This window comes from Balaenoptera ricei, chromosome 16 (genome assembly GCF_028023285.1).
Source record: "Balaenoptera ricei isolate mBalRic1 chromosome 16, mBalRic1.hap2, whole genome shotgun sequence".
NCBI classification, from domain to species: Eukaryota; Metazoa; Chordata; class Mammalia; order Artiodactyla; family Balaenopteridae; genus Balaenoptera; species Balaenoptera ricei.
In genome coordinates this window covers 16,280,149-16,293,992 of record NC_082654.1, presented here as the reverse complement: position 1 = coordinate 16,293,992, position 13,844 = coordinate 16,280,149, and the positions used below count along the sequence as shown (strand labels likewise).

The 13,844-nt window shown below is 49.5% G+C and overlaps 1 protein-coding gene across 9 annotated transcripts in view; it reads right to left on the bottom strand.

Moving 5' to 3' along the window:
* Positions 1–13,844, bottom strand: part of AFAP1L2 (actin filament associated protein 1 like 2) — a 96,306-nt gene that overhangs the window by 30,009 nt on the left and 52,453 nt on the right. For all 9 annotated transcript variants that reach the window (XM_059900284.1, XM_059900275.1, XM_059900279.1 and 6 more), the window contains 2 exons: positions 7,267–7,395; positions 1,297–1,371 (listed from right to left, as the gene is read on the bottom strand). In XM_059900284.1, coding sequence (XP_059756267.1) covers positions 1,297–1,371; positions 7,267–7,395 — 204 coding nt within the window. The remainder of the gene's footprint in view (positions 1–1,296; positions 1,372–7,266; positions 7,396–13,844) is intronic.

Below are 13,844 nucleotides of genomic sequence, written 5' to 3'. Positions count from 1 at the left end.
TCTGGTCACATGAGCCCCGAGTTCTATTTGGGCAGGTGTTAATTACCCAGGCAGGCGGTCCCTGGAGCCAGTGTTGTTTTTCCTCCAAGAATAGGGTAGATCGGCCATGGGCAGTTTCCTCAGGAGGAACTAGTTTGAGGTTTCTGGCAGGTTCCACACCCTCTCCTCCACCTGCCCCATGTCCAAAATGCCCTGGCCACAGAGCTTTAGCGAGTGGAGGAGCTGCCCGTGGTCACTATATTGAGCTGCTCTCAGCACCGACCCTGTGATTACCTCTGTCCACCCCACGGTTTCCCCGGAAGGCAAACAACTTAGGGCGCAGGGGCTGCTTTAGTGCAGGGGACTTCTGCTGAGCCCACGCTTGGTGGTGGGGCAGGAGGTGAAAGCCACACTGGGGAACTTGGCCACCAACCCTCTGTGCACTTTTAAGGAAAAGGCACCAAAGGCTCTTCTGAGCCTAACCATTTCAGCAGGTGGCCAAGCCAGCTGGGGACAGACAGGTTCAGGCAGATCTGACCTTGGGGCTTTGCTGGCTGATGTCTTGAAGCCAAGTCTTTAACAGGACTGAATGTTTTGGGATGCTGTGTTCCCACCTCTCGCTAAGCCTCTGCATTTCAGTCACAGGCTTGAGAGTGGGGAGACGGGGCTTCTAATCCCCTCTCCTCTGCAGCTAGGCAGCTCTGCAAACCTCTGGGCCTCCCTGGGGTCCTGCTGGACCCACTCCTGAGGGTTTTCAGACAAAAGCAGAGAGCAGAACAGAGCAGAAGATTAAGACGCCATGGAAGACACCACCTGTCCTTCCAGTGGAAGGTAAGATGTTCTGCCAAGCGATCACCTTTGAACAAAACCTTCCATCGAATATTAAGGCAGCTGCTGACATCACCGACTCCTCGCCATCACCCCCCAACACACACACACACTCATAAAATCCAGACTTCTGTCAAAAGTCATAAAGCTGGGGCTATGGGGTCAGCACCTATACAGCTGCTTTCTTAGAGCATCTGAATTATAACTTCCTATTCCTGGGACGATGCTGGGAAATGCTGAGAGATTTTAGGGACTGAATCCTTATCCACGAAGGGGACATGAGACCTTTAAGAGGCAAGGAGGTGGCCTGATGAGACATCCCAAAATACATCAACCCCAAATAGCATCAACCAAAATGCGACTTCCAAAAATAACCCCACCAGGCCTGTCTGTGGTGCTGGCTGGGAGGAAGGAGGGGTGGGACGGGACCAAGGCTTATACTGGCCCCCTTCCTGGGAGCTGGCCACTCCACCAGCGGTAGCCCCGTACCTTTGTCTTGGGACTCAGCATCCTGTTGCTTGTGGACCGTCACTTTGTTCATATAAATGTACTCCTCATCAGAACCTGCAGAAGGAGGATGGAAGACACAGGCTTCATATGATTTCACGAAGGGAAAGGGCCTCTAGAGAGAAAGGATGTCCCTTCCACCCCTCAGAGACATTGTCATCAGCCTGGATTCCAGTAAGAGCATACAACATTTTGAGTTGATTGAAAGAGTCCATTACAGAAAGAGCTGACAGATTTCCAAAAAAAGAAATACCAAATTGCTGACTGTTAGTTTTCTAGCCTGAGGGGAGGGGAGGGGAGGGGAGGGGAGGGGAGGAAGGGAAGGGGAGGGTACAGAAGGAGAGCTTTGGGAATAATAGTCTTAAGTGGAAAAGCACCCATACCTTAAAGATCTGCCTCATATTCCACCAAGCAGAGATTTCTCTGGGTTTCCTAGCATTTTGTTTAAATTGTAAAACATTTCCTATCAGTCATTCTCACCCTAGTCTGAATTACATGCATGGGCCAATCAGAGTGAGGTCTATATAAGATAGGTCACATTCAGGATCTGGAAGTTTAGCTCCCAGGCCTCTAGGTGGGGTGCCACCGTGGGGGCCTGAGCTCTGGGTTTGGAGTGGGGAGTGTGCTGGGATTTGGACCTGCAGCACCAGAAGCTACCTGCTCTACCTGCAGCGGCACAGCCCTTCCCCTCCTTTAAAAACATTTCTGTACAGGCTGTCACCTTCCCCGTGCACGTCTAGGCAGAGAAAGGCTTGGGCCCTTTCCTCAGAAGCCTGCAGAGGAGACCGATCTGAGTGTTCCTCCTCTTAGAAATCCTCCTGCATTTCTTTGTGCCTCTTACTTTGCATTTCCTAGAAACTTGCGGCTGATAAATTCCAGTGGCTAGAGATGGTGCTACAGAGCCAAGGAGCCCAATTCAAATCCCTGGCGAAGGAGGCAGTTCAGCGCCAGCCAGTTCCACACCACAGACCGCCTAGACTCCAGCCAGCAGGCCTGCGTCAACAGAGCCCTGAGAACCCAGAGGAACAGGAGGAGGATACGGCTGGATGGATCTTCCTGCATCAGCCCATGGCATTGCCACCCTGGTGCCCAGCCCTGCCAGGACCAGTCAGCCACGTCACCCCTACAGCAAGGGCTGCAGCAACTAATGGAAGGGAACTACAAGGTCTAAACGTAGTTATCCACAACTTGTATACTTCCACTGAGGGGCTGGGTCTGTACCTTCTCCAGAGCATGGCACAGGAGAAAAGCATTCTGCAGGGGGAAGCAGGAGACAGGGTAGGGGATGGGGGGGCGGTCCTCGGCCAAGCTCTGCCATTAACAGTAATTCTGAGCAAAACAGCTAACCCGTGTGCCTTGGTTTTCTTGCCTGCATTGTATGGAAAATAATTGTGATGAAATATTGCCTAGTTCTACCTAACTGAAACTTTCAAATGTACAAAACTCAAATGTTAGGGAATTTGAAAAAGTAAGGTAACCCTGTAACTAACAGAGATTAAAAATGACAGCCTAAAACATGGGAAGTAACTCAAAGGCTCAATAATAGGAAAATGGTGAAAGAAACCACGGCACATCAACATAGGTAACAGCAGGTCACCTTTAAAAGTAAATGGATTACCGGCACAACCATTTTGGAAGTGATTTTGGAGGATAATTTAATTTTAAGTGTTCATATTCTGTAACCCAGCATTTCTGCTGCCAGAAATCTATCTTGAAGATAAACTCCAGCATGTAAACAAAATTTTGTTTGAGGGTGTTTACTGCAATATTATATGAGGTTTTTTTTTTTGTTTTTTTTTTAAAGAACAAAACTTTAATGCCCACTAATAGGGGGCTGGTTGAACATTACTGTTCATCCATCGATGGACACTACCCACCTGTGAAAAATAACAAAGTAGCTCTATGTCTGCTCTTTACAAAGATATCCAAAAATTACAGTTACAGGATCATGTTTCAGAAAAGCAAAATAAAAAAAAAAAAAAAAGAAAGAAAAAGTATGTGAACCGTCAACACACGGAAATGTGCACAGGCAGCAATTCTAAATGTAAAAATAATGCAAAGCAGAGTACAGAGGCAAACCACAACTACATGAAAATATCCCGATGACACCGATGAAGATCAAAAAAGGAATTGAAGGAACGTAAATAGTGTTTAATGTTCATTTTACATTCTTTTCTTTTTTCATACTGTTAACTAAGCCCACACTCCCGTACAAAAGAAAAGGCAAGATATTGTTGTTCTTGTTTTAACTGTTAGATTCTGAGCAGGTGCTTCCCCCCCAAGATGGTGATTTGTAAATTGCAGAGAAAGCTGGCACTGGCCGTGTCACGAGGCTGCGTCTTCCTCCTTGGACACTCTGCAGGCCACACTTGACTAGGTGTTGAGTCTCAGTGTTGCTAATACACTACCATCCAGTTGGTAAGTAAGAGGCTCCCAGGACCATCTGCAATCCTGTGAACTTGGCCCTGGAAAGAGAAGCCTGGTGAGCTGTCCCAGGTCTGGGAGGCAGCAGCCTTGGGCTGGAGAATTTCCATCATCCTCTCATTCATTTTCAGAAGTGCGCTGAGCACCGGCACCGTACTAGGTGCTGGGGATACAGCAGAGAACAAAACAGACACTGTCTCTGCCTTTGTGAACCCACCAGATTGGGGGCGGGGGTGGGAGGGGGACAGGGGGCAGACCCAGATGGGACAGTCGCACGGGTATGTGGGAAATGACAGCAACTACAGGTACGGTGGAAAGGAGAGCTCATCGTGCTTTGAGCAAGTGTGTGGAGCCTGGGGGAACGACCCCTGTCTGAAGAGGATGGTGGCGAGGGGTAGGGAGGAGGGTCCTGGACCCTCTCTACTACAGCTGCATAGACTGAACGTTTGAAGCTTTTCCCACCACAAGGGCAGCCCCTGAAATGTTCCCAGAGTCTCTGAGCAGGGTACTGGGGGGCCCTCAAGGTTAAGACAGGAAAAAATATCGGGGCCCCAATAAACAGACCTCAATCCATGCCTTGACCTTACCACCTAGACGAAAGGCAAAGAGAGTGGAAAATTCAGTAATACACTGAAGATCAGAAAATGGACAATTCCATCTGAAAAGTACAAACACACACACACACACACACACACACACACACTCATGCTCTGCCCCAAATGTGTGGAAGTAAGCAACAGCTCAGCCAGTGGAGACCACAGGCTATCTTGAAACGATCATCCTGCCTCCACCTACAAGTCCTGTCAGGCTGAGTTAATTTTCTGGAAGATACACAGTGAGGCAGCCGTGGGAAGCTGAGAGAAAACGACCAATGCTTTCAATTTACGGGGCTTTGGATTCTATCCTGTGCAGCACAATTAGCCTGGTGCAGACTCATCTGGACCGTGGAGAGAGGAGGGGAGCATGATGGTTAGGTCTGCTGGCCCAGGCCCAAGCCTGGGCTCTGCCACGCACGGCCATGTGCCTAAAGTAACTCTCCAAACCTCAGTTCCCTTGTCGGTAAGATGGGAACAACTCCCTCACTGCCTTGGGACGGGGTTAGATGACATAATCCAAGTCATTTCATTCATTAAGCACCGGGCTGGGAAATGGAAAGAGCACAAAAAGTGTCAGCTGCTGTTATAACCACTCTGCCATCTGAGAGGGTGCAAAGAGGATCAGAAGGGGAAGTTCGAAAACAGTGGCTATTCATCCGTGGGCACCGACCTGGAGAACAGAAGTGACAGCCAAAGGCCTCGGTACGGCTATGCACGTTTATCGGTGGTCTGGGTGTGCTCTGGGGGCGATTCACACCGGGGTGCCCCCTGACCCGTTCCCAGCAGCTCCTGCATCCCTACAAGCTGCAGAGACCAAGGGTGGGGAAGGCCTGACTTTATGAGAGCAGAACATACACACATCAAGGGTGAAACAGAGGTCACCCTACAGGAAGCCACACTAAACCAGAAAGGGGACCCCACACCGGGAGCTCTGATGGAGTGGTGAGAACCAAGAACCAGAGGTCAGACGCCATCACAGGGGTGTTTCTCAATTCCCAACAAAGGTGTTCTTTATCATTAAACATTCTCAAGTTGGAGCACATCTAAATGGCCTGGGAGTGTGCTCTCTAAAGAATTCCACGATGAGTCCTTCTGTGGAGTGATTCATCCTCTGTAACTTACCTGCTGTGTAATGGGGATTTCCCATGTGCTCATCCCACCTTTGATGTGCTTCTGACCAGCACTCAAAGCGGGTCGGCAGACGCTCACTACAAAGCTAGGAGGAGCCTATAGAGCTCAAAGGCAATGAAGGGGCTGCCGGAAAACCCCTCTGATGAAAGGCTAAGGGAGCCAGACAGAAGAGAAGGCTGCCGAACATATAGCAACATGCTTCAGCTTTATGACTTCTCTGATATTCAGACAATAGGAACTAATTCCACAGGGAACGAGAAAAAAAGGAAAAGGGACTTTGAAATGTAGCCCAGTGGACGCAGGCTGGATGTCAGGGAGGAGTTCCTGACTGTGATGGCCAAAGCAGGTGCACTTCCCTCCCTGGCAAGGATCTGGGCTATTCCTACTGTGAGACAGATGGATTAGATGTCCTCTTACTGTCCCTTACTGTCCCCAAAATATCACTTTCAATTCTCAAACATCCGATATAAAAATAAACTCGACTAAACTGTTATGACTTCACAAGAAGGTTTTTCTTTAAAAAAAAAAACAAAAACCTGTGCTAGAAATGAAACCATATGTCCACAAGAAGACTTGTACAAGACTGTTCAAAGCAGCCTTATTATTCATACTAGCCCAAATCTGCGAACAACCCCAATGTCCATCAACAAGTGAACGGATGAGCAGATTGCAGTATATTCGCAGAAGGGAATACCATTCAGCTATAAAAGGAACTATCGATACAGTCCACAGCACGGAGGGACAGGGGCCAGACCCAAAGCACAAACCATCCAATTCCGTTTATATGAAGCTCCAGAATGGGCAACGCTAATCAGTGGTGGTAGAAATCTGAAAAATGGTTGCCTTGGGGTGGGGATAGGGAGGAATTCTTGCCCTAGGAAGGGGCAAGAGTGAATTTTCTGGGATGATAGAAATGTTCTATGTCTTATGTTGGGTGGTGGGTACACAGGTGTATACAGCTGTCAAAACTCACTGAATTGACTCCTTAAGATCTGTGTACTTGACTGGATACAAAATCTAGCTCAATTAAGAAGATAGAAAAACAATGAACTCACAGTTCTGTGATTTACAAAGTCTTAAAACAATGTTTTCCTGTTTTCCCTTGGGCTGTATGACACTGGGCAAGTTATTTACACTCTCCAGGCCTCAGTCTCCTCATCTGTAATAACAGCACCAACCTCACAGGGGTGTCTTGAAGATGAAGCCCGTGCAATACATGTGCAGGCAGGAAGTGCTCAATTAAGCGTTAGCTATTATTATACCAGTTTATTATCCCTTCTCTACTTTCAACCATAAGGAAAAGTGCTCTCGTGGGCTACTGTGTTGAGTGTTCAGAAACTCCTGGGGCTGCCATACACGAGCCATCACTCTTGCACTATTGTTACAGGCTGAACTATGTCCCCCTCAAAATGCATAAATTAAGTCCTAACCCTGAATACCTCAGCATGTGACTGTACTTGGAGAAAGTGTCTTTAAAGACATAATTAACGTTAAATGAGGCCACTGGGGCGGGCCCTGATCTAGTATGAATGGTGTCCTTATAGGAAGAGGAAATTTGGACACCATCATTCACACAGAGGAAAGATGGAGTAAAGACCCAGGGAGAAGGGGACCATTTACATGCCAAGAAGAGAGGCCTCAGAAGGAACCAACCCTGATTTTTAGCCTCTAGTACTGTGACAAAGTGAATTTCTGTTGTTCAACCCAGTCTGTGGGGTGTCATTATGGCAGCTCTAACACACGTACAACCATCGTCCTGCTTCCACGGGGACCTCTTTACTAAGGCCCCAGCCACACTCACTGCTGCTTTTGGTGTAAAGCCGGAGGAGCTCGGCCAGGCCACTCTTCTTCACCACAGCTGTGCTGCTCAGGTTCTCTTGGTCAAGAATCCTGAGGAAGTCATCCAGCTCTGTCAGCAGCTGCTCCAGGGCTAGAGACAGAAAACAGAAGAATCCCTTATAGCAGCTGCCTTCTCTCCAAAGGCCCAGCTCAGATACACCTCCGATCCCACAGCATCCAATGATGGACCCTCTGGTCTCCAGGGGAAGGATCCAGGGTGAGGCCAGGCAACACATGGGGGGCCCAGCCAATAGGTGCAATTCCCAGTGCCAGCGTCGCTGGGGAGAGGCAAACAGACCCTTGGCTTCGAGATGGACAACCTTGGCCAAAGCTGCGGGGCTACCCTTTGCTGGAGTGACGGTGGCCAAGGTGGCCCAATCAAGCCTATCAGGCTGTGAGAATCTGGAAACAGGATTTTATTCCTCAATAAAGGCCAATCAAAACAGCTCAGGGTCTGGGGAACTTGAACACAGATCAGACCCGCAACCATCAAAAGAAATGCTGTGGTTGACCCAGTTGTTAATCCTTTCCCCAAGGATGGGGAAACACAGAGTCACTTCAGGGAGGTGACACAGTGATTATTCTGTCCCCGCAGGAATATGGACAACCTATCAAAAGCCACACTTGGACAAACAAAACCTTTCCCTGAGATTCTTCAGTGACTGAGCCACCTCAATTGCCACTAGGCCAGCATCACTCCCAAGCTGGTTAAGGGCTGTGGTGCCTCGGATCTAGTTGTCTAATACGCCTCTCTCAAGGGCCACCGTTATAGAAGCACTGGCCAATTTCTAGCTGGAAGTACATTGCAGAAACATTAGTGCAGCGGGCAACAGTCTAGGTGCAGGGCCTTCCCCATTACTGTTGTTGTTGTTATTATTGTTAATAACCTAAATCTCTATTAAGACCAGGATGCGGCATTCACTGGTGAGGTCCTCACCTTGGCGCTCCCTGCCCAGCTGGCTTTCCAGAATATGCTCATTAATGGCAGCGGCTCCTGGAGGGTCTAAACAGTGCTTTCCAACCCTGGCTGCATTGGCATCACCTGGAGAGATTTTATAACTCCTGATGTCTAAGCCGCACCCAGACTGATGATATCAGAATCTCTGGGAGCGAGACCCAGGAGTTATTAGGTCTTAAACCTCCTCAGGTGATTCCAATATGCAGCCAACGCTGAGAAGCATGGGTCTAAATGTAATGCTAGGGGCCACACCTGAGGGCCCTCCTTCCAAGACAGCAGCCAAGACGCCCAGAGCCGCCCTCCGCCACCTGCTGCTGGAACTCTGAGCGGTCATACAATCTCTCCAAGCTCATTCCCTCATCTGTAAAGTGGAGAAGACTGTGTGGGCCCTGCCCATCTCACAAGGTTGGTGTAAAAGACCAAATCTGTGAAGCTCTTCACAACCATGCTTGTGAAATGCTATGCTAACCACACAAAGAGCTTTGTCCTCATCGTCTCCCCCCATCCTGTGACATCATTAGTTACTTCTTATTCTCCACCAGTAGTATTTGTCTCTAAGCTCCCCTTCAGAGAAAAAACAAAACCTTGCACTGTAACATTCCCTACCCTACCATGTAAGGGAGAGGAAGGAAAGGAAGGTCACCTCCTCAGAGCAGCCTTCCCTGACCACCTTCTCCAAACTAGATATTTCTTATAATTTTCTAACTCAGCATCTATCTCCTGCTTTCATAGCACTAATCACAACTTACTAACAATATGAATATACAATATTTTTTGAATACACAGTATTTTTAAAATAAGATTTTAAAATGAGCAATATCAGCAATGAATGAAATAACAGTTTTATTTATTTGCTCATTTTTAACGTGTATTTTTGTCTTTCTCATCCTGGTCTAGTCTGTTAGCTCAGTGAGTCAGAACCACACCTGTCTTGCATCTTTGGCACCTCACACTGTTATAAGTGTTGAATGAATGTTTATGGAAATAATGAATAAAGTTATTAGGTACCTATTAGCTCACAAGAACTCTAGGAGGTAAGCAACATTATGCCCATTTTGCAGATGTGAACCTGGTGGCCCAGAGAAGACCCATAACGGCCCACATGGCCCATGACAGAGAGCTGGGTTTGCTGCCTGACTCCAAGGCCGAGCTCTTGGCAACACCCCACCTGATGCCTCCATGTAGGGCCTTCTTCCAGCATCCCCCAAAGGCCTGATGCCCCAGAACTGAACCAGAGCCCCTGACTATCCCCTAACCCCCTCATTATAGAAGCCCTTATACTCCCCTGGTTCTAAGGGAGAGCCCAGTGTCCTATTTCTGTTCAAACACCCCCTTGGCTCTTAGTGGGGTAGTAGCCTCTGACTCCATTCCTGAAAAACCAAACTCCCTGGAATGAATCTTGCCACTGACTGGGAGAGAGCTGGAGGAAGGGAATATCGCCACTGACTGGGAGAGAGCTGGAGGAAGGGAAAGGGGAATGAGGATGCTTATTTCGGAAGAAAGCAGTGATAACAGTACCAGCGCACATGACTGTCAGATCAAATAGCCAGCTCGCTCAGATGAGTGGGTGCTGCCTGTCGTAGGTCAGACCACTCTCTCCCTGCAGGGAGAAGGTCTGAGAGTACTGCAGAGAGAAACAGCAGAGAAACCTCCTCTCTCCCTCTTCAGTGCCCTGGTAAAGGATGAAGAATCAAGCAGGTCCCACAGAAGTCTATGTGTCACTTCCCCTCTGGCTTGTCAGAAGCCAAGTGAAGGTAAAAGACACCTTCACGTAGCCAGCGGCCCAAATGCTGCATGTGATACGTGTTGGCCCGTGCGCCTAGATGTTGGATGGAAGATGCCCTCATCTCTGCCGGAGAAGAGATGAGCAGATGGTAAGTGATAGCCAAGGTGAGGCAAGAAAGAAGCCGCATGAGGTAGTTCTGCTTGGGAAAGAGCCATGGACCAACAGCAGAGTCTCCTGCCCCGTCCTTGGGTATTGAGAAGAACACCCCAGGGAATCTCCAAGAGGCCAGTGGCTTCTGCCCAGTTTACTTAAAATTGATTCAACTCTTAATGGAGTGAATTTTGAAAGAGCACCAGCAAAAGCTCCCAGAGCCCACCGAATCAGCATCCGGCGAGACCTCACAGTGTGCCCAGCACTCAGCTGGGCCCTCAGCCTCAACTTACTGGGAAACTGGAAAGGAGATCTGGATGGCGTGGTTCCTGCCTTTTGCAAGCTTGTTGGAGGGACAAGACCAGCACATGTGAAGTGATTAACAGACCACGGCACACCACCGAAAATTCAAGAGTCAAGCAGCTGATATCAGACAAGAGGTTTAAGGCTGGAAGGCTTCTGGGAAGAGGGCCTCGTAGAGTAAGGCCTTAGGTTGTTTTTTGTTTGGTTTTGTTTGATTTTGAACAGTTATTCATGAGTTTCCAGTTGGCTGCAGAAACTCAACAGGCTGAAAGCAATGAGCTTAAAGAAGTCAAACTGGGGGACTTCCCTGGTGGTACAGTGGTTAAGAATCCGCCTGCCAATGCAGGGGACACGGGTTCGAGCCCTGGTCCGGGAAGATCCCACATGCCGTGGAGCAACTAAGCCCGTGTGCCACAACTACTGAGCCTGCACTCTAGAGCCCGCGAGCCACAACTACTGAGCCCGTGTGCCACAACTACTGAAGCCTGCGCACCTAGAGCCTGTGCTCTGCAACAAGAGAAGCCACCGCAATGAGAAGCCCGTGCACCACAACGAAGGGTCACAGCCCGCGCGCCACAACTAGAGAAAGCCCGCGCGCAGCAGTGAAGACCCAACGCAGCCAAAAATAAATAAATAAATAAATAAATAAAATTTTTTAAAAAAAGAAACAAGTGAATTAAAACGAGACACTAGAAAATATTTAAAAAGTAAAAAAAGAAGTCAAACTGGGGGAAAACAAAGGATAAATGACTCTGAGGCTTGAACTCAGCTACAGCGGATAAGGAAAGTGAAAGGGCCTCGCAAAACAACTAGGATCTCAAGCTGCATGTTTCCTGACCTCCTGAACTCCACTGCTGCTACTCCCGCCAACAAAAAAAGAAAAAAGCACGAGAACTTCAAGTGTCTCTTGCTTCCACATCCTCAGCTATTCCCCAAAGCTGCCTGATTCCTGGAAAACAGCCTTGTTTATTTTTATGTGAGCAAATACATACCAAGCCAAAGGATGAAAAGCATCAATGCTCGGCTCTGGGGAGACAAAGGTGACCCTGATGGGGTCCCTTGCACTTCCAGGAGCCCCATGCCTGGAACTAGGGCACCAGGGAATACACAGGATAGAAGTGATCCCGGGACATCTCCAAGGATCGGGAATGCACCGAGGAAAGAGACGAACTTTGGGGTTATCAGGGAGAGGAATTTGTAAGCTGGCCACTGAGGATGAAGAGCAGCTCACCAGGAAGAGGCAGAGGCATTTCAGGAAAAGGGAATGACGCTCAGAAGAAGACTCAGATGCTGAGAGCACACGGGGTGTCTGAGAAACCACGAGTAGCTCGTGTATCAGGGCACCCAGAGCATGCGGGCGGGGTGGGTGGGCCTTGAAGGAGAGAGAGTGCGCTCTGCGGCCAGAACTGCAGACTTAGATCCTGTGGGCGGATCACAAGGGCTTTATTTGCTTTGCTAGGGAGTTCGTGCCTCATCCTGCAGGCAAGGATTCTGGGCAATGCCGTGGAGGCGACCATGCTATGCTGCTCTTCAAGCAGGCTAGAAATAGAGTAACTCTGCCAGCTGTGGGCAGGACGATGGAAGGGGACCAGGGGACAGGAAGGGGAGGCAGGGAGGCCAGTGAGAGGACTGCATTAGCTCAGCTGAGGAAGATGAGGGTGTCACCCAATCACAGCGGCTGGGGCCATGCGGGGCGCTGCACCCCACCACCTCCAATTCTCCCAAGCACTCTGCAAGTGCACAGCCGAGGGAATGGGCTCCTGAGCCTGGATCACAACCTAACTCAGTCACATCTGCCGTTAACAGCGGCACTGGGGTTCAAGTCCAACTGTGAACAAGTCCAAGTACTTGCTGTCTGCCGACCGCCCTGGGGAAGTCAGAGAGGTTGACCTGGATCATGGCCTCTGCTTCCCAAGGTAGCAGGGGATGGGATGGAGGGGTTGGACTTGAGACATGTGACAGGTAGCAGCCATGGGCCATTAGATGCGGAGATTGTAAGAGAAGATGCCCATGGGTGGCTGAGAGCTGCAGGATACCATCAGACACACAGGCCTGAGGACACTGCAGTTAACTGGGCATCTGTGGTCCCTGCTGCTGGGGAACTGATGGGCTAGGCCGATGGGAAGATTGGGAAGATGGGAAAGATGGGAAAGATGGGAAGATGGGGAGTACTGAGGAAGCAGATACCCTCCTTCTCCTCTAAAACAGCTGAGTTAGGTGAAGGGTATGCACCAGGGTTGAAGAAACGCAGGACCGGGAACCAGAGGGAGTCATGAAACCCAGAGGTCATTTCCCTTCCTCTCTGGATCCACATCATCCTTCAAGCTCCGTCCAGGCCCCGACTCCACAAAGCCGCACCCATGACCGAGGACACTCAGCTCTCTTGCCAGCTCTCGTCCCTAGACTCCTCACGGTCAAAGTCAGTTGTTCTCAGTTGTCTCATCTGTGCCAGGTCTGTATTCTGGGCTAGGCCTGAGCCCCTCCTGGTCAAGGGTCAGCCTTCGTAGGTTCGGGCCTCTGACAAGGCACTAAGCACAGCAGAGGCCAGTGACGCTCCTGCCATCACACCCCCTGGGGTCCAGCTACAGGTTCCCCCGCTACCCCAAAGAAGAGCGTTCCTGTGAAAACCTTCGTAACCGGAAAAGGCATAAAGTGAAGCAGCTATGGTCTTATTCTGGAAAAAGGAAACTCCTCTTTGCATGGATTTCAGTCAGCGCAAGCAGGTATTCATGTAGGCCTTTCATCAAAGCCACGTGGCGCGAAGCAAACTTTGGAAAAGCAGGGGAAACCGAGAGCTCAGGCTCTTGGAAGTAACAATAAAAGCACGGCCCCAATGTGCGCCAACCCTGGTGACATTTTAAAGCCCTTAGAGCTCGCAGGGACGGGCCATCCCTGGGAGGAATGCGGCCATTTCATTGAGGCTCTGGAATGCACTCGTCCCAGTTCCCTTCCCCCATCACCCCCACATTGCTCATTTTGGTCTCTTCCTCATCCTCCAGTGGAGGGAGGGAAAAATAAGTGTGCTGTTCATCGTGGAAACTGTAGGCCCTTGTGCAGGCTTTCCATCCTGGCTCTGTTAAAGTTCAGAGTTGTCTGCTCACGGGCAGACAAATCATCAATAAGATTCTTGTTCAGGACTTGCAAGGCCCACGCAGAGCTGGACGGGTCAACTGTTCGATTCATTGTCCTCGGCCCCGGCAAAGCTCTGCCTCCAGATGACCTCCTCCCCCAGTTTTTCTCATCTTGAGGCAGTCCTGCTTTTTGATCACTAGGTTCCCAACCATAAACGTCTTCCCAACATGCCAAAAAAGCTGCTCCTCGTGGTTCCCCCGCTGTTTTACACACACATTTTTATTTATTCAGCTGCGTTTGCTGAAGACCCATGATTGAGGGTGATTTTCCT